Source organism: Phocoena phocoena, chromosome 2, assembly GCF_963924675.1.
Source record: "Phocoena phocoena chromosome 2, mPhoPho1.1, whole genome shotgun sequence".
NCBI lineage: Eukaryota > Metazoa > Chordata > Mammalia > Artiodactyla > Phocoenidae > Phocoena > Phocoena phocoena.
In genome coordinates this window covers 172,274,175-172,293,969 of record NC_089220.1, presented here as the reverse complement: position 1 = coordinate 172,293,969, position 19,795 = coordinate 172,274,175, and the positions used below count along the sequence as shown (strand labels likewise).

At 44.3% G+C, this 19,795-nt stretch overlaps 1 protein-coding gene across 1 annotated transcript in view; it reads left to right on the top strand.

Moving 5' to 3' along the window:
* Positions 1–19,795, top strand: part of RSU1 (Ras suppressor protein 1) — a 208,856-nt gene that overhangs the window by 47,712 nt on the left and 141,349 nt on the right. Inside the window, exons 5-7 of the mRNA XM_065871300.1 lie at positions 5,414–5,532; positions 7,409–7,491; positions 7,756–7,870. Of these exons, the coding sequence (XP_065727372.1) occupies positions 5,414–5,532; positions 7,409–7,491; positions 7,756–7,870 (317 nt within the window). The remainder of the gene's footprint in view (positions 1–5,413; positions 5,533–7,408; positions 7,492–7,755; positions 7,871–19,795) is intronic.

Here is a 19,795-nt window from a genome sequence, read left to right as displayed (position 1 = left end):
CGGACTCCCAACCACTGCGCCACCAGGGAAGCCCAACTTTTTTTATCAATCACGTCTGATTTGCCTCTTTGTCGTCTTTGGAGCTGTTTGCATTTTTGGCTCCTGGTGATTTACTGATTGTGTAGCACTTTCTGTGTTTAAGTACGTAGCTACACAGATGGGGTTGTCAGAGTTTGAACGCAACTCTTAGTTCTCTGGGAAAGGAATTAAGATGCGTTTCCACAAATGATACTTCTGTCCTCGAATGGCATGAACAATTATACCTACATACGCCTGGTTAAGGCAAGGCACAGAGGACTCCTTAGAATAAACAACCAGAATAATAATAAAAAAACCCTACACACAGGAGACCCTACTAGCAGAGCAGTTAGGCCACGTATAGGCATAATCCAAACTGTACGTTCAACCAGAAGTTGATTTTAAAGTTTTGTATCCTATTTGCTGTTTATTCTGGTGATCTCAAAACTGGAAAGGGGGGCTTCCCTGGTGGCGCAGTGGTTGAGAGTCCGCCTGCCGATGCAGAGGACACGGGTTCGTGCCCCGGTCCGGGAAGATCCCACATGCCGCGGAGCGGCTGGGCCCGTGAGCCATGGCCGCTGAGCCTGCGGGTCTGGAGCCTGTGCTCCGCAACGGGAGAGGCCACGACAGTGAGAGGCCCGCGTACCGCAAAAAACTGGAAAGGATTTTTAGGCCATGTGAATAAAGAGCGGGAAGTTGAATTATGCTGTTCATTCTTTCAGTGTCATTCATTGTGCTGAGTTATTTGACAAAAAATGTAAAGCTACGTAGGTTCCAAGTTGATCATCATTTCGGGGATAACCTCACGGCAGGAGCGTCGTGCCAGCTATTCTGGAATAACTTTTGACCTAGTGAGATGAGGAAGCTTATCTTGTGAAGACGTAAAAGTTTTCACCAAGCACAGAGTTCAGTGTTCGTGCGTTTTTTTTGTTTGTTTGTTTGTTTTTTTGGCTAAGTATGTGAGCACGTCATCTGTGGGGGAGAGAAAAATACTTGCCTTTCAGGCAAGAAGGTTTTATTGAATCAGGAGAAGCCCCAGAGGACCTCTGGAGATCAGTGTTCCAAAAGAGAAGTGCTCGTATAGGTCTTCCTGTAGCTTTTGAGGAGGAAAGAGAAAAGATGCCAAACAGCCTCAGGCTCTCCAGTTTTATAAAGTTCTCCACTGTACATGGGTGTCTTCCCATTTCCATAAGCATTTGAAAAATGCTCGCCTGCAAACAGGAGAACTTAAACCATCGGGCAGCTTTATCTTTAACACCTGAATCGATTGGAAATTAAGCAGATGGGGAAACCATCCTTGATGGTTCAGGCTCTCCACGGTCTCCTCAGGTGAGCTCGCCTCTTTGAGATGGGATCAAAATTTCTCTCAAACTTCCTGAGAACTAGTTGTAGTTATAGCCATCGTTTCTTGAGAACCTACTTGGGAGCCAGGAATTGCATCAGGGATTTCCCATGTCTTCTCTCTCCTCTCCTGGAAGTCCTGCTGGGAGGGTATCGCGACCCTCCTCTTACAGTTGAGCACATTGGGTCTCAGAGAAGCCGAGTAAGTTCCCCAAGGCCACCCAGCCAGCAAGAGCTGGAGCTGGACCTCCATCCCAGCTGCGTTTTTCCTCTCCCCTTGCTGTCACCTCTCAGGGCAACCTTGAGTGCTGGAGCTCTCAGAGGGATGCCCTGAAAAGAGGCAGCTCCCAGGGGGAGCGATACATTTGGGAGACTGGGATGGACATAGACACACTATTCTATATAAAATCGATAACTAATAAGGACCTACTTAGAGCACAGGGAACTCTACTCAATACTCTGTAGTGACCGATATGGGAAAAGGATCTAAAAAAGAGGGGACATATGTAGATGCATAACTGATGCACTTTGTTGCATAGCAGAAACTGACACGACATTATAAATCAACTAGATTCCAATAAAAATTGAAAAAAAAAAGGCAGCTCCCATGTGTAGCTGGAGATGGACGTGAGCGCCCCCTTCGGGGTAGGCAGTGCATGACAGTGCCTCCCTTGACAGTGCCAGGGACCCGGCTGTCCGGTCGCTGTGTGTGTGCTGGTGTCCAGAGGAACAGGTCCTGCGCTCCTGGCATTGCTGACAGTGGAACCGACTCTGCTTCCAGGCCTTCTGAGGCATTTAAGTTAGGGCTTCCTTTCTGCCCACCGGGTTAGCGGGCCCACTGCTGTCACTGCTGCCGACTGCACAGGGGCTCTGCTGAGTTCCTGACAGGTTGGGGGGATTGGTTTCTCGCTCAAGGAGAAAGAGAACCTGCTGTTTAGTCGATTCTTGCCACCCGGAGAGGGGGACAGGCTCAGGCCCGCTCTAGGCTGGAGATTGGACAGGAGCTCTCTCTTTTTGGTGAGATGCCTCTTCCCGCTAAGAAAGTCTAAGCGTGGATTTCCTGAACCTTATGTTTCAGAAGTGTATTTCTGTGTTTGGGAAGAAAAACCTTATTGGTCGTTTTCAGAAGTGGGTAACTTAGAGCAAGGTTTAAAGAAAGAAGTGCCTGATGTGTACTCCTATGCCTTTCTCACTGTCTCTGAATCTATTCCTTCAGTTTACTCAGCACCCTCACACTGGGGTCCAGGGATTAGGGGTGCGTTGGCCCCCACGAGTGCTGGGTGCTCTCAGATATCCGTCATTCTCATCAGTAGAGTCAGGGGTCCTTGGTACGTAACCTGTCTTAACCTGTGACTTAATCGCAGAATTCCAAGATCATTATACGTACTGTCCTGCCGACGTTCCACGATAGTTTTGAAGACGCAGGTGAAGCACTTGACATAAGTGTGCTTCACAAATTGTGAATTCATAGAAAACATTAGTTGTCAGCAGTGTAGTAAATTGTAGTGGAGGTTATTTTGCCGACTGTAAAGCTAACCTAAGGTTTTATACCCATCAAGAGGTGGACGTCGCTTTTTTCTAGGTTTCCTTCTCTGCTACCAGCTATTTCTTCGGAGGCCTGGTTGGTGGGTGTGCACGGCGCTGTATCTCACGTGAGCGGGATTGGTGTCTAGAATTATTTTTAGTGTCACAGTCCCTCCCACCTTTCAATATTTGTCAGCCTTATTAGATTAAAAAAAGGGTATTTTTAAAATCGGGTTTTCAGTGTGTTCAAAGAGAACCACGTTAAGAAAAATAAGAGTCTTGAAGAAAATACAACGTAATAGGAAAATATTTTCCTTAGCTTTCCTTAGCTTTCATTGGAATGTATACATATATTCAAAAACTTCCCATTGTGGTAAAATACACATAACATAAAAGACACCATTTTAACTATTTTAAGTGTATGATTCAGAAGCATTAGATATATTCCCATTGCTGTGCAGCCAATCTCTGGAAGTTTCTCCTCTTGCCAAACTGAAGCTCTGTACCCATTAAACAGCTCCCCACCCGCCTCCCCCAGTCCCTGGCAACCGTGATTCTAATTAGAGATGATTTTGAACTCCTATTAGTAGTTGCGAAACAAACAAAAAAAAAGTGATTTTTTGCGGGGGGTGTGTGTCTCCCATTGAGAGGAATACATGAAAGCAAATGAAGCAGAAGTGTGAAAACGACGAGGCTTCATATGTATCTTTTTTATATATGTATAAATTTATTTATTTTTGGCTGCATTGGGTCTTTGTTGCTGCGCACGGGCTTTCTCTAGTTGCAGCGAGTGGGGGCTGCTCTTCGTTGCGGTGCAGTGGCTTCTCTTGTTGCGGAGCACAGGCTCTAGGCGCGCTGGTTCCAGTAGTTGTGGCACATGGGCTTCAGTAGTTGTGGCTCGCGGACTCCAGAGCGCAGGCTCAGTAGTTGTGGCGCGTGGGCTCAGTAGTTGTGGCACACAGGCTCTAGAGCGCAGGCTCAGTAGTTGGGGCGCGCGGGCTTAGTTGCTCCCTGGCATGTGGGATCTTCCCGGACCAGGGCTCGAACTCGTGTCCCGTGCATTGGCAGGCGGATTCTTAACCACTGTGCCACCAGGGAACCCCTTTTTTTTTTTTTAAATAGATCTTTATTGGAGTATAACTGCTTCACAATACTGGGTTAGTTTCTGTTGCACAACAAAGCGAATCAGCCGTATGCATACGTATATCCCCATATCCCCTCCCTCTTGAGCCTCCCTCCCATCCTCCCTATCCCACCCCTCTAGGTCATTGCAAAGCACCGAGCTGATCTCCCTGTGCTATGCTGCTGCTTCCCACCAGCCAACTGTTTTACGTTCGGTAGTGTATATATGTCGATGCTACTCTCACTTCGCCCCAGCTTCGCCCTCCCACCCCATGTCCTCAAGTCCACTTCCTATGTCTACCTCTTTATCCCTGCCCTGCAACTAGGTTCATCAGTAACATTTTTTGTTTTAGATTCCATATGTATGTATTAGCATACAGTATTTGTTTTTCTCTTTCTGACTTCACTCTGTATGACAGACTCTAGATCCATCCACCTCACTACAAATAACTCAATTTCATTTCTTCTTTTGGCTGAGTAATATTCCACTGTATACATGTGCCACATCTTCTTTATCCACCAGTATCACTGATGAACATAGATGTAAAAATGCTGAACAGAATACTAGCAAATAGAATCCAGTAGCACGTAGGATTTATCCCAGGGAGGCAAGGATTCTTCAGTATACGCAAATCAATGTGATACACCATATTAACAAATTAAGGAATACAAACCATATGATCATCTCAATAGATGCAGAAAAAGCTTTTGAAAAAATTCAACACCCATTTATGATACAAACTCTCCAGAAAATGGGCATAGAGGGAACCTACCTCAACATAATAAAGGCCATATATGACAAACCCACAGCAAGCGTCATACTCAATCGTGAAAAACGGAAAGCATTTACATTAAGATCAGGAACAAGACACGGACGTCCACCCTCACCACTCTTATTCAACATAGTTCTGGAAGTCCTAGCCACGGCAGTCAGGGAAGAAAAAGAAATAAAAGGAATACAAATTGGAAAAGAAGAAGTAAAACTGTCACTGTTTGCAGATGACATGATACTATACACAGAGAATCCTAAAGGTGCCACCAGAAAACTCCTAGAGCTAATCCTATGCACCTTTTGAGGTCTTATTGTTGCTACATTCATAAGGAAGTTTTTCTCTAGGAGGATGGGTATGTTGTGATGTTCTAATTTTCTGTGTAAACTATGATTGAGCATCACCTTTGGAGAAAGTGACAACTAAGACATTTTCAAATGTTCCCTGAACGTGTAGATTCTCTGACTAGAATTACTAGGCTGGTGAAAATAACGTAACGTGGATGGAATGATGGCAGTCTTTTGAGCTTTGAGCCTCTCACGTGCGGCTCTTAGGCCCGCGACACAGAGGCGATTTGAGTAGTCTGTATAAATACGTTTTGTGTGTGACGTCTTGCATTTTTTCCCCCCTAACAACAGCATGAATAGACTGAACACTCTGCCTCGAGGATTTGGATCGCTCCCAGCTCTGGAGGTCCTTGATTTAACTTACAACAACTTGAATGAAAATTCTCTCCCCGGAAACTTCTTCTACCTGAGTAAGAAACTTCGAATTCTATAAATCTCCTTAAAATGGTCCTTTGCGTTCTAAGTGGGAAATTTATTTGCCAGGGCCCAAACTCCAAGAGAAATTATTGGACAGATACATTTTTTTCCCCTTCAGATTCCTTTGAATATACCCTCACAGCTCAGCAGTATGTATCCTTGATATTTCGTGATCTGACACCATTGCACTCAAGTGGACTTGGCAATGTCATATTAACTTTCTGAGAGAGATTTTTACCTAAATGAGATCAAGTCTCACATTTAGCTAAGAGAACTTGACTTTCTTTTTAAAGAGCATGCAAAAGACGTAATGTGTGTCTTCTTCCTGTATTGCTGTTAACTCTTTGTAGGCTTTTTGCCCAAAGCTATTCCAGTTATTTATAAAAATATCTATTCATAAACCACTAACAGAATCTTAAACATTTCTAGCCAGGACTTTTGTTTAAGCCTTTTAAAAAGTGTTTTTATTGACGTAGTCTGTTTTGTCTATAGCATATCATCAGACATTAAGAAATTGTTAGTCACATACGAACACACTTTATCCTTTTATACGCAAACGCATTTCTTGCTGCAGATAGATGTTTGTGAAAAAAAGGAAAAACTGGTTTTCCCGAGGACTTGTGAAATCTTTAGGAAAGAGTTGCTGTCTTTAGGTAAACGTTCTGCCTCTCCAAATAGTGACAAGCTGGCCTCGAGAAATTCTGACTTTGCTGAGTTAGTCTTTAATGTTCCATCTTTTACCTTATGTATATCCTTTATCCCAGACTTTGTCAAGCACGTGAAACCAACTTCAACATGTTTTCTTGGGCCATGGAAGAAATTGTTTTTCTTATGTATATTAACATACAGTTCTGTCGAATTTTAAGACATTAGAATGTAATTGAATACCTGTAAACAAATTAAACATACATCTGATTGTACTTTTCCCTTTCGGTTAAGGATAAAAACGTGCCTTAGGATTTTTGCCTTCAGTAGTTTGGGGACTGGTATCAGTGTATAATATCGTGAACAAATTTCTGATTACCGATACGATGCCTACGTTAGGGTTTTCTCTATTTTTATGCTCCACTTCATTATTTTTTTGTTTTTGTTTTTTTGTTTTTGCGGTACGCGGGCCTCTCACTGCCGTGGCCTCTCCCGTTGCGGAGCACAGGCTCCGGACGCGCAGGCTCAGCGGCCATGGCTCACGGGCCCAGCCGCTCCGTGGCACGTGGGATCCTCCCGGACCGGGGCACGAACCCGCGTCGCCTGCATCGGCAGGCGGACTCTCAACCACTGTGCCACCAGGGAAGCCCTCCACTTCATTATTTTAATGCCTTCGTCTTCATTTATTTTTGTGGTTAAGGCTGTAGAAACAAGTAGTAATAATTAGTCTGATGATAGAAACAGTGTATGGTGGTTTTGGCCTCCATCACCAGACAGCCTTTTGGTTATTTATTTATGTTTTGACCTAGCTCTGTTCACACGAACGAGCCCTCTGGCCCCAAGCATTGATAGAAGCGACACAGTGGTTTTCTTGGTTTCACTGTGGATGCAGATCGAGGCATACATGTGGATCGGAAGTAATCGAAGAAAAATAGTTATCTTTTCCGAAAGCATATTGAAACCCTGTGCCAGAAACGGCTGGTGCCCATACATCGTTAATTTCCTCAGTCCTCCTGGATATAGATGTTTTCCTGAACGCACCAGCTGCACAGTAAGGCCGTAAATCTAAGTTTGACCTGCTTGTTATTATCCCGAGCCCTAGGTGTGTCACAGGCTTTTCACCACGCCAGGGTTATTAATCAAAGCTGGCTCCCTTGTATCGATCAGACCTCAAACGGTCGGGTTCCGTGCCACCCTGTTTATATATCGCTGTTTAACTTGCAGCCACCCTGCGTGCACTCTATCTAAGTGACAACGATTTTGAAATCCTGCCGCCTGATATTGGGAAGCTCACAAAGTTGCAGATAGTAAGTAATTTATCTAAATTCTTAGAAAATCACTTCACTCCTGCAGCCCTTCTGGGGTGGAATCAAGGCAATTTGAGCCAGAGTGCGGTTTGTTTCGGAATAAAACCACTATCCCCTGAGACCGTTTTCTTGCATGTCTGCAGACACTTGCAAATAAATTGAAAGGGCTGAGCCTTCGAAGAAGAGAGGGCAGGGGCAAGGAGAGAGTTTCTGCCTCTTTACGTGAGAATTGTCTTGACAGCCTCTTGTTTCTCTTCTGTTTAGCTCAGCCTTAGGGATAATGACCTGATCTCGCTGCCTAAGGAAATCGGGGAGCTTACTCAGCTTAAGGAGCTCCACATTCAGGGGAACCGTCTGACTGTTCTGCCCCCGGAACTAGGTAAGGTGGCTGATGAATGGTCCGAGTTCTGGCTTTAATTAATAATAATGATCCCACTGCAGCAACCCCGAAAGCCCCTCTCTCCTCTTCTCGGCAAGAACCGTCCACCGAGGCAGCCAGTTCTGATCCTTTCTTGTAGCATTTGTCATTGACCAGAGTTTAGCTGTTCTGCGTTTGTCCTGCCCCGATGCTCTGTTGAGCGGCTGTAGCTCCCAGTGTCTTGAAACTGCTGATGGAAGATGACCCAGCTCGGCTGCCTGCCTGGTGCCATGGAAGGAGCCTGGGATGTGTAGTAATGGTCTTACCCAGGGCTCCTCCTTTACCAGTGGTGATGATGGCTTTTTTAAAAAAAAAAAAAAATCTACCCATCATGCATATTTTTTGGGGGGATCTGTTAATTTTTTATTTTAATCCCTTGAAAACTTTTACCAGATAGTGAAAGTATTTATGACAGCTGCTTAAAGATACCATTTGCAGTCATGAATTGGGTTCTCTCCTGACGCCATCTCCAGTGGGATTGGCTAAATGACGTTCTAGCTGGGAGCTCCTCGGGCCTACCGCCACGGCCCCTGGATCTTCGTACTCTGGTCCTTCAGATGGCTCTTGGTGAGCTTGTGGCCTTCCTTGGAAATAATGTCCAAACCAGTTATTCTGTTACTGAGGTTATGCCGCCCTTCTGGAAAAGTTTCATGAGTTCTCCTCTCTTTTCTCGTGGAGACTCTGGGTATCCTCCCATTTCCTCAGGACACGGAACTGTATTGCTTCTCAGACTATGACTGTTTGCTTTTTTGCTCCAAAATAAAACAATTTATTTATTTATTAACTTTTATTGAAGTAGAGTTGATTTACAATATTGTGTTAATTTCTGCTATATAGCAAAGTGACTCAGTTGTACACATATAGATAGATAGATAAATAGATAGACAGATATCTTCTTTTTCATATTCTTTTCTGTTATGGTTTGTCACAGAATAGTGAATATAGTTCCCTGTGCTCTACGGTAGGACCTTGTTGTTTATCCATCCTATAGATACTAGTTTGCAGCTACTAATCCCACACTCCCATTCCTTCCCCGCCCTCCCCTTGGTAACCACAAGTCTATTCTCTATATCTGCGAAATAACACAATTTTTCAAAACACATTTGACCCAACATTCTTTGAGGAAGTACCTCAAATGAGTCTGGTGCTTTTAAAGAGGGCAGTTACTATAAACCAGCTTGTGAGCTCCATGAGAGAGGGCGTTTATCTTTGTTCCCTGCTATGTCCCCAGCACCTCCCACATGCTAGGAATGAGGTAACTTCTCAAGGGGTAAGTACTGAGTGAGTTCATAAAACAGGGACCTCAGATAGCAAGGTGCTGGGAAGGCTACAAGTGGGCTGAGTTTGGCTTCTGTACAGAGCTGGGCTGTCCGGTATGGAAGCTGTGAGTCACACTTCAAGTGTTCAGTAGCTGCACGTGGCTTGTGGCTTCCGTACAGGAAAATGCAGATACAGAACATTTCCGTGGGGCAGAAAGCTCTGCTGAGCTGCATTAGTCTAAAAGGGAAAGCATTCACCCGGTTCCACGGAACAAACACAGAGTTTCATCCCCGCATCCCCATCTTCTGTAGCTCCTTTGTTGCTGTAGAAGGTCTTGAATTTGTACTGATTTTAAGGGCTGCAGAGTAACTCGGCACCGTCCGTCTCTTCACTGAGTTATGGGCCATCCAGTCCTGCTTAAGGAGCAGGCTACGGAATCAAGAGAAGAGGTTTACAATGGCAAAAAACCTTCTTGCCAAAAGAGAGATTCTAGGCGGTGATTGGCCAACCATAGATGTTGGCACTAGTAATTCCTGGGGAGCTTTTGCAGAATATAGATACCTGCTCCCTCCCCAATGTACTGAGTCAGATCTCCACGCGTGAGACCAATTCTTGTGTAATTTGATAAAATTCACTTAGCGCTTCTGACATGCGTCCTTGATTAGTGTGATGAGGAGAAATGAAAAAAAATGTGCGTTTTGTTTTATTTCATTTTTCAAACAGTGAGGCGGTGTAGGGCATTGGATTAATCAGTGATTTCTATCCGCTAATAATTTGGTAGAAAAATACCTAGTCGGACCTACACATACCTGTGTACCTTTATATTTTTAAATCTCACATTGGTCTTCCTATGTAAATACTGCACGTAGTCACATTTCTCTAACATTTCTGTTATGCTCTCCAATACCAAATTATATATATTTTTAATTCAGGACTAGAATGAGGAGAAAGTCTTTAAATGAGTTTATTTTTGCTAGCCTTACCTGGAAAAGCTTCATCTCAGCATCTGCCTGGTGGCACTTTTCCCCAATTGCAGGCAAACACTTAGCTGGAAATAAATGGTAAACCCCTATCTAAGATGAAGACAGGTGTATTATTTTTGAACAGTGATCTTTTTTTTTAAGTCAAGAATACTATAATAGATAGTACTATAATAATAGCTATTATAGGAATATGTATTAAGGCCTCGTGTGCCAGGGCACTGTGTTAAGTGCTTTTCCTGCATTGTCTTCAGTAAGTGTCCTAAGAACAGGAAGTGGGCTTTTTAGAGGTGAGGAAACTAAGGCTTAGAAAGGGTTGGTGACATGTCCGTAGGGACACAGTGAGTCACGGAGGCAAGACTTGAATCCTGACAGCCCCTTTTGCAGGTCCGTGTTCCTAACCACTGTGGCTCACTCCTTCCCATCTGTGTGCCAGTGAGAGGATTCCTAGAAAGCAGATTCCAAGTGTGAACGGAGCACAACACCTGCTCACTTCCCCAGATGCTGGCAGAAGGAGAGGAGATTCAGTGTGGCAGGTTGCATGGCTGGCTGTGCAGGTGTGTGGGCAGCAAGGCCAGAATAACCCTTGGCCCAGCGCAGAGGAGGTGACCTCTGCAGAAGGAATTGCTGTTCTGCTCTTCCGTTCCAAGCCAGCTGCATTGTTGCTCTGGTTCTGTCCCCCTGGTAACCACCCAGCTGCAGTAGGAATGTCTTCGTTTGTCTGTGTACCTGGTACCCAAGGTGGTCGTCTGGAGCTGCCCTGGCTGGCGGCCGAGCAGTGTTAGGGACTGTGGACTTGAAGCTTCTTATAATCTGTCCCTACAGCAGGGTCGCTTCTGGATGTGTTTTAAAGGGTGGATGACGCTCTCTCCCCTGTATGTTCACTTTTTATATATCTGAATAAACAAGGTAAGTGCTTTCGAGATTTCTGTGGAATTTCCTCTGAAAGTAAATTTGGAGTTTATTAACTTGAAACCTTGTTGGTAAGGTTTGAAGCAAGCAAGGGAATCTGGATGAATTTTGACTTGTCAGGTCTAAGAACATGCAGGGACACTGCAAAATAAAGTCAGGGGCTAGGTTGGAGTTTTAATATGTAATTGTATTACTTTTTTTCGTTGTACATCCTTGAATAAGTTACTTTAACTGTTACGTCTGGTTCCTAAACAGTAAATCATTTGATTTTATGTTAATCGGTATACCTGTAGAAAATTAGATATAAGGTGGGTCTGTCATTTACCCATCCATTTCCTCATTCGTTCAAATGTAATTAAGTTCCTACTTTAGTCCAGGTTTTGTTTCCAAGGAAACAAACTTTTCCAGTAACGTAGAATTCACTTATCCAGCCACTGTTTACTGAGTCCCTACTTCATGTTTTATTTCTGGGGAATATACAACAAGAGACAAAACACCCCTTATGACATTTTAGTGGGGGAGGGAGGATGGATGGATGGATAGATAGAAAGCATAAGAGATAACGTTAAATGCCCTGGGGAAAAAATAAGAATGGAAGAGAGTGTTTAAATGGGGGGGGGGGGGCGTTACTCTAGTATTGGGTGTCGGTAAAGAAAGCCCCGTCCTAAGTTGGTGTCATTTAGCCAGAGACCTAAGGCAGGGAGGGACCTTTCCGGGTAGAGGGAAAGGCCGGTGCAGAAGTCCTGAGATGGGCTTGTGTGTTGAGGAACAGCGCCAAGACTAGTGTGGCTGGAGCTGAGTGAGTGACAGGGAGAGTTGGAAGAGAGGGGCTTAGGCAGGAAGTGGGGACCCGACGACCTGGGACTGTAAGGGCACCGAGTGGTAGAGGCTGAGTAATGCCCTGCCCCGCTCCATCACTGGAATCTGGGAACAGCCTAGTTTGCATGGTAAAGGGACTTTGCCAACGCAAGGTCGTATCTTGAGGTGGGGAGATTATCCTGGGTTCCCCAGGTGAGCCCGGTGTAATGGTGAGGGGCCCTTGGAAGAGGGAGGCGAGAGGGCCAGGGACAGCAGCGGGTGTGATGACGGAATCACGAGGCTGGAGTCGGGTGTGGAAGGGGCCATGAACCGAGGGCTGTGGGCAGCCTCCGGAAGCTGCAGGAGGCCAGGGCACGAATTTTCCCCTGAAGCCTCCAGAAGGAAGGCAGCCCTTCCGCTTTCATCCAGGTGGCGGCAGTGGTTAGGGTCCGGGTGTGTTTCAGAGGCAAAACTAGTGGGAACTGTCGAGGATTTGCATGAGGGGGATAGAGCGCGGAGTGACTGAGGTTTGAGGGAACGGAAAGGACGGGGACGATGGTGGGAAGGGTGGCTTAGGGAGTTGGAGGACGGGAGCTGGTCGTGAGCTGAGCTCTGGGCACCTTCAGTTTGAGACGCTTTTTGGATATCGAATCAAGAAGGCAACTGGATGTTAGAATCTGCAGTTCGGAAGAGAGGTCTGGCGGCACAGCTGTGGGCATCGTCCACAGAAACACAGTGCCACAGGGTGGATGAGGTCCCTGGGACGTGACCGTAGAGGGCAGAAGATAGAGCCGTGAAGCACCCCGGTTCCTAAACCCCAAAGCCAGCAGGAAGGATCAGGGTCGGGCTGGCTCTTAGGCCAGTCTCTGTGGCCAAGTCAGGGACTGTTAACTGTTAACTAACTGACTGTTAACTTAACTAACTGTTAATGCAGTGAGAACGCTTTGGCTTCGTAGGAGAAATTTTTCCTGACACATGCAGCTAACTCTGCCAGTGAACGGGTGAAACAGACAGGATTGGCATCTTCTGCCGAGCCTGCCTGAATCCAGAAGTCTCTTTTGGACCAGCCCGTCTCTCTTTCTATCAGTAAAGAGCAGCACGGTGACTGACTGAAGTGTCAGCCCCTTTTAATGAGCGGAAGAAGCCATCAGTGCAGTGGAGACAAGGCCTGCGTTGGTGGGGGACGAGGGGGGACAGACAGCCTGACCGGTCCTCAGAGCAGCAGATAAAGCCCCCAGGTGGACAGCCTAACGGTGATCTCAGAGCTGGCGGCTCCGCGAGCAGTAGATTCTGTTCCGATCTTGTATTTTCTCACTCACGCGTGAGACTTCTGAGTCTTACGAGCTGAAGATGTGAAGTGTATGTCTTTACCTGGTCTCTCCTTGCTAAGTTTTCCAGGATTCCGTTCCTTGCACGTGGTGGAGTCATTTCTGGTTTCTTGGCTTCTAGACAGTCCTGGGACCTCACCTCCAGCATGTGTCAACCAGATAATTAATTGCCTTTGGAGAAGGAAGTCGTGTTGGTCAGCCAGGCGTGCAACAAAGCAGTGTTTCTAGATGTCAGAACCTTACCTGCAGCAATTTTCACAGCGTACGGAAGGGATGCGTGCGTTGCTACACATACCTGGGCCTTGCTGGCTTAGTCTCCTACTCTCTGCACCACTAATCAAAAGCACTTTGTATTACAGAAATATGAGAAGCTTACGGTATTGTTTCTAGCATATTTGTGAAGAGTAGAAGCAAATATTAATCCCACTCAGAGAGTAAGTGGTGTCATGAGTTGTGAGTTTCCTTCTAATTGTATTCTCCAGGGTGAACAGACTTAAGAAAGAGGGGGGGCACCCATCTCAAGTCCTTCCCGTTACACCTGTTAATCCTTTTCTTAATAATGCTGAGAAGCTAAAGAAAAATACTTCCTCTCCTGTGGCAGGAGAGAAGGAAATACAGTATGCTCTTTTTGGTCAATTAAGTCGCTGATGATACATGTCTTATGGCTTCATGTTATTGCCGCTCTGTCGGTTGCCAGTTATCTTACCCAGAGGGTTAAAACACGTTTTAATTTATGTAGTAGGTTATAGTTCATCTCATCACTAGGCTTCGGTTCAAATCTCACTCTCCCAGTTCCTTGCTCTGCGATTGTGGACAAGTTATTTTACCCTCCATGCCTCCTGTAGAATGAGGGTAATAGTAGTCCCTTCTCATAGTATTGATGTGAGGATTAAAAGAATAATACACACACACACACACACACACACACACACACACACACACACAGTGGATTTTTATGCTATTAAACGTTGACTATTTAGAGGCTGAGTACTTGGTGAGAGGCAATGGCTGAGAAAGTCCAAAAGCCAGTCTCCAACACGCTGTGATGAGTTGGATAAAAGAAAGGCTGAGACTTAGCCTTCAGTAGGAAAGGGGAGAAAAAGCAAAGGGGTGTCACAGAACAGACTTGCAAGGGAAGAGAAGTGGGGAGGAGAGGGTGAGGACTCCACGTGGCCAACACGCATGGCAGACAGGAGGTCTGGCAAGAAGGGTTTCACTGCCATCCTTTCAGTCCCATCGTCGTCATTTTCCTGATACACGTTTGATTTCACAGATGATTTTCCAAGCTCTGCCCTTTTTGTGAGTTTTATAATTGAGGCTGGGAGCAGGTCACCGGGTTCTTCTACTTAGAAATCTCTGTGGTTAGCTTGTTTGCTTCATTCACTTCTTGACTGTGGATGTCCTTTGTAAGACTGTGAACTTGTCCGAAGTATTGAACACTTAGGCATGCTTGCTCTAGCTCCCTTCTTCATCCCATGGTAAGATCTTAACCTGCCTCCCTGCTGGGGATAACTTGGTTTTCCAGTGGTTTAATTTCTCACTGTCTTATGTGACCTTTTGTGACACTGCTCGTTTCACTGACGAGTTTTTCCTTCTCCCAGAACTCTTGATAACCACCGTTCTAATTGTTTTCATTTTTTAACATTACTGATGTGTGCGAGCACTGTCATCCTTTTGTCACTTGTCTACGTATTAGTGATTCATGTTTGAAGCCCCTTAAATAAATCCATCTTCCTAAATCTTTCTTATTTTGTTATACATTAAACACATTAAAGATCTAGAACAAAGGGAGACTGTTGTAGACCTGGACAAACTAGTTTAGCTATCATGTGAAATCTTTTAACTCTTTTCTTGAGAAAAGATGTAATGGCAGTTACAAAACCATCTCCAGAAAAATCATATACCAAGAGCATGATAAATTAAACAAATTTTTTTTTAGTCCAGATTCTCTCTTCTGGATTGGCAACCTTACTGTTATCAGAATTGGTTTACTCTGCCTAAATCCTGTTATTTGTGAGAGGTAGAGATAGGTCACGGTCTGTCTGATTAGGTTAAGTAAGAAGTAGTACTGCTGAATTGGCCCTCTTTTCTACTTCTCTTCTTGGTTTTGTTCACATGTCCGTCTTAAGACGTATGCATGAAATCAAGACATGGGACAGCATAGTTGAGAGGGTGGTGGGTGGCGTCCAGTGGCCTGGGTCACCGTCCTGTCTCCATGCATCCCAAGACAGATGACCTCGAGCAAGTCACTTACCCACATGTTAATCACTGGTCATAGTGGTAGCAGCTGGCTTTTTTCCAACTGGAGTGCACTTTCTAGTTCACCAAGATCCTCACCTGAGCCTCTGAATATTCCTCATTAAACAGAAACGGAGAAATTATGTAACAGGGTTATACAGTATTTTGTATGTTTTGCTTTCCTTTTAAAATTAATTTGTAAGATACAAAAATAAAACACAACGTCAGTATCCTGTGAGTCAGAACAATTGCAGGCTTTATAAAATTTAGTTTGGAATGCTGCCCGCTGCGTGGTCTGGAGAGCAGTGCACACGTTTCAAATTACATGATAAACATACTCTCATTTCAAACTCAACTTATGTAGAAAATATCAAGAGTTTGAGACTTTTGGAAGCGCCAGTCCCCTCACTCACATTACTGTTTCTTTTGCTTTTCTCACTACATTGATTTCACTGGCCCCTGTAGACACTTGTGTTTGCAAAGTCCAGGTTACTTCTGGACGGACCCAGACTTGTAACGTGGAAAATGCTGACCACACACAGTAGTCCGGCGAGACGCACGCCGGGGGTACTTGGTGTAACTTGGTGTAACTCGCCTTATCATGGTTGTCAGTAAAGCTCTTGGCCTCTCTCTCTGTCCTTTGGAAGAGGTGACTGATCCTGCCTCTGAGCCACCCCCGCCAGAGCCTTCGGGAGAGTGTCCTCCAAGGCCCGGGTGTGATTGTGGAGTCTGGCGCAGGGCCGTGTGCAGGCGGGAGAAGTGGATGCAGGTCTGCTGAGAGGAGCCAGGAGGGTCACAGGTGCCGGAGCATCTATTTGTGTGTTTAACGTCCCTTAGGATTACGTATCTTATTATTTTATTTTTAATATTGTGGCGTTTCTGTGTTGATCCACAGAAGCGAAAAGCATGTAGGAGAAGGCTAAGATTTACTGAGCACGCAAACTGTTCCGTTAGGCATTCTATACATAGTTCCTCAGGTAAATCTCACAACAGCTGTGCGAGGTTGGAGGCTTTCTCCCCATTTTACCGACGGACACATGAAGCTCTGAGAGGTGTAGAGTAACCTGCTGAGGTCACACGGCCAATTAGATGAGGAACCAGACATAGAACTGCCACAGTCTGGGGTAACTCTTCCAGGTTCACTATAGGGGTGGGACCATTTGCCGCTTTTGTTCCGTGCCCCGTTCTAGGACAAAGCAAAATATAGTCTATATAAAGAAATAGCACTTTTATGAAAAAAGCACTGTAGATTAGATAGTAACAAAGATACATACCTCAGAAGACAAAATTGTTCGTCTATGAAGTGGCTGCCAAGGCCCGTGATATGTTAGCTTAACGAGCACTTTCCTACAGAACTAGAAACTGTGTCTCGAGTACAAAGTTGATTTTGTCAGTTGATCATGAACATTTTTGAAGTTACTTTTAAGCCAGATAGATTTCTAGAAATACTTTGGTTTTTTTACACAAAATACCATGATTTATAAAATGGTGTCGTGGACTTCATCTCAGTTCTATATTATAGACAAGGAGGGCTTTTTGGCCACTTTTTAAAGATGGCGAAACCAAGGTGTATAAGGAGATGGTGACTTGCCCAGAGCTGCCTTATGGACATGGCTTGTTATTGACAGCATCCGATTTTCAGTTCAGATCTTTTGACTTCAAAAATAAATATTCCTCCAATAGTATATCCATAAATGTATCAATACTGAGCCCGTGAAAAGGCATCATTTATCATTAGATGACAGCAGTGGTTCCAAACATATGCCTTAATTTTATTCTTTGGAAAATAAAGGTAATGTGAGGGATAGAGAAATCTTTCCCCGACTTTGGAGTTTTACCTTGAATTATATTCCGTGCGCTCACATTTTATTTCTGTGTTAATATTCCTTTCACCATACTTCACACAAAATAACATATCCTGTTCTTTGATTCCCATGGCCTTAGTTGATCATCAAAAATGGCTCCCATGAGGTCTTCCTACATGTTTTGTTTTTTTTTTTACAAGTTGTGTTTTATATATTCTGTTTCAGTGCATCTTTAGCCCTGGAAAATGCTTTAAGTGTGGATTTAAAAAATGCTAAATGAATTATATTTCTGCCTGGTGAGTTACTGCTTTAAAGGGGGTGGGAAGTTGCAACACATAAAATGTTTCCATTCTGTATTATAAATTTCTGGAAGCCCAATGTCAGGTTGGGTGTGATTGAACATGTGCATCAATCTTTGTTAACACCAGCTGGTAAAGCATGCCACTGTTTCCAGTGGACCATCCTTTGATTTAATAGGACACTAAATGTATTCTTGCCCTGGGAGAAATGCCGGCAGTGCTTAGCTTCCAGATTTAATTTTTTTTTTTTAAATTCCAGAGGCATATCTGTAAATACAGTTCCTGTCACCTGAATACATATATAATATCTTACATTGATGTAGCATCTCCCGTAAAGCTTCTCCTATAATATTAGCCCACATAAAAAAAACAAGTCATGTTCTACTGAGCCAGACCCAAGTGGTATTACATGTGGGAGTGTGAGTTTCTCTTGGGGGTGGGGTGGAGGTAGGGAAGGGGTGAAGTGGGGCATGAGGTTCTTCATGGTGTCAAGGCCAGCAGTTTAGTGACAGACCCCAAATTGTGCCTTGTCACAACTCATCATGGGTTCACCTGTCTTTTTAAAAAATTTTTATTGGAGTATAGTTGTTTTACAATGTTGTGTTAGTTTCTGCTGTAAAGTGAATCAGTTATACATACATATCTGTCCACTCTTTTTAGATTCTCTTCTCATATAGGTCTTTACAGAGTGCCATCCAGTAGGTCCTTATTAGTTACCTCTTTTAAATATAATAGTGTGTCTATGTCAATCCCAGTCTCCCAATTTATACCCCCCCGCCCACTTTCCCCCCGGTAACCATAAGTTTGTTTTCTACATTTGTGACTCTGTTTCTGTTTTGTAAATAAGTTCATTTGTACCATTTTTTAAGACTCCACATGTAAGCGATGTCATATGATATTTGTCTTTCTCTGACTTCACACATATGACAATTTCTGGGTCCATCCATGTTGCTGAAAATAGCATTATTTCATTTTTTTATGGCTGAGTAATATTCCATTATATATATGTACCACATCTTCTTTATCCATTCATTCGTTGATGGACGTTTAGGTTGCTTCCATGTCCTGGCTATTGTAAACAGTGCTCCGGTGAACATTGGGGTGGGTGCATGTATCATTTTGAATTATGGTTTTCTCTGGATATGTGCCCATGAGTGGGATTGCAGGATCATATGGTAGCTCTATTTTTAGTTTTCTAAGGAGCCTCCATACTGTTTTCCATAGTGGCTGTACCAATTTACATTCCCGTCAACAGTGTAGGAGGGGTTCCCTCTTCTCCACACCCTCTCCAGCACTTATTGTTTATAGATTTTTTGATGATGGCCATTCTGACCGGTGTGACAGTTAGCCTTTCTTATCTATGTTTATTTAGACCTTTCTAGAATTGTTCATGTTTTCAACCAATACTTTCATAAGTTGACTGCCTACTGCAGGAGAGCATCTAATGGTGCCGTCTGTGCTTCGGAAAGTTTTGGGCTGTAGCCTGCCTTCTCATATTGGTAAACAAGCCCATGCGCATTCTTAGCATACTTTAGGGTTTCACGGGCCACAGTGCTCTCTCCCTGTTGCCTTCCTATTTGCTGTTTTAAGGAGGTGGCTCTCCTTGGACAGCACCTGTACCGTATCATGCCAGGTTCTGACCTCCAGTCTCGTAGATAGTCATTCCTGTAATCTCTTGGGTTTGGAGAGCAGCGGTAAACAAAATAGACGTAATCCCTGCCCTCATAAAGGGAATCTTTGAAAAAAAAACAAGTCAACAAAGAGTTGAAAGTGACAAAATAGAAATTACAGCTAATACCCAAATCTGCTAGAATGTCAGCTCCAGTGTTATCTGTGAGCTTCCATCCTGGAGAGAGGACACCATCCTCTTCTCTCACCTGAGTTGCTCTAAGAGCCTCCTCCCTGCTTTCCTGCTTCCTACCTGGCTTTTTCCAATCCATTCTTCATGCAGTGGTCAAGGCCATTTTATAAAATCACAAACTGGATTACATCATTTCTGTGGTTAGAATTCTCGAATGTACTCTGTGGAGCTATAAGACCCCAGATGATCTGGCCTCCTTTTTTTTTTTTTTTTTAAAAGGAAGCTGTTACTATAGCCCTTTTATTTATTTATTTGCTTGTTTGTTTGCTTATTTATTTATTTATTTATTTTTGGCTGCATTGAGTCGTTGTAGTGGTGCGCGGGCTTCTCACTGAGGTGGCTTCTCTTGTTGTGGAGCACGGGCTCTAGGCACGTGGGCTTCAGTAGTTGCGGCATGTGGGCTCA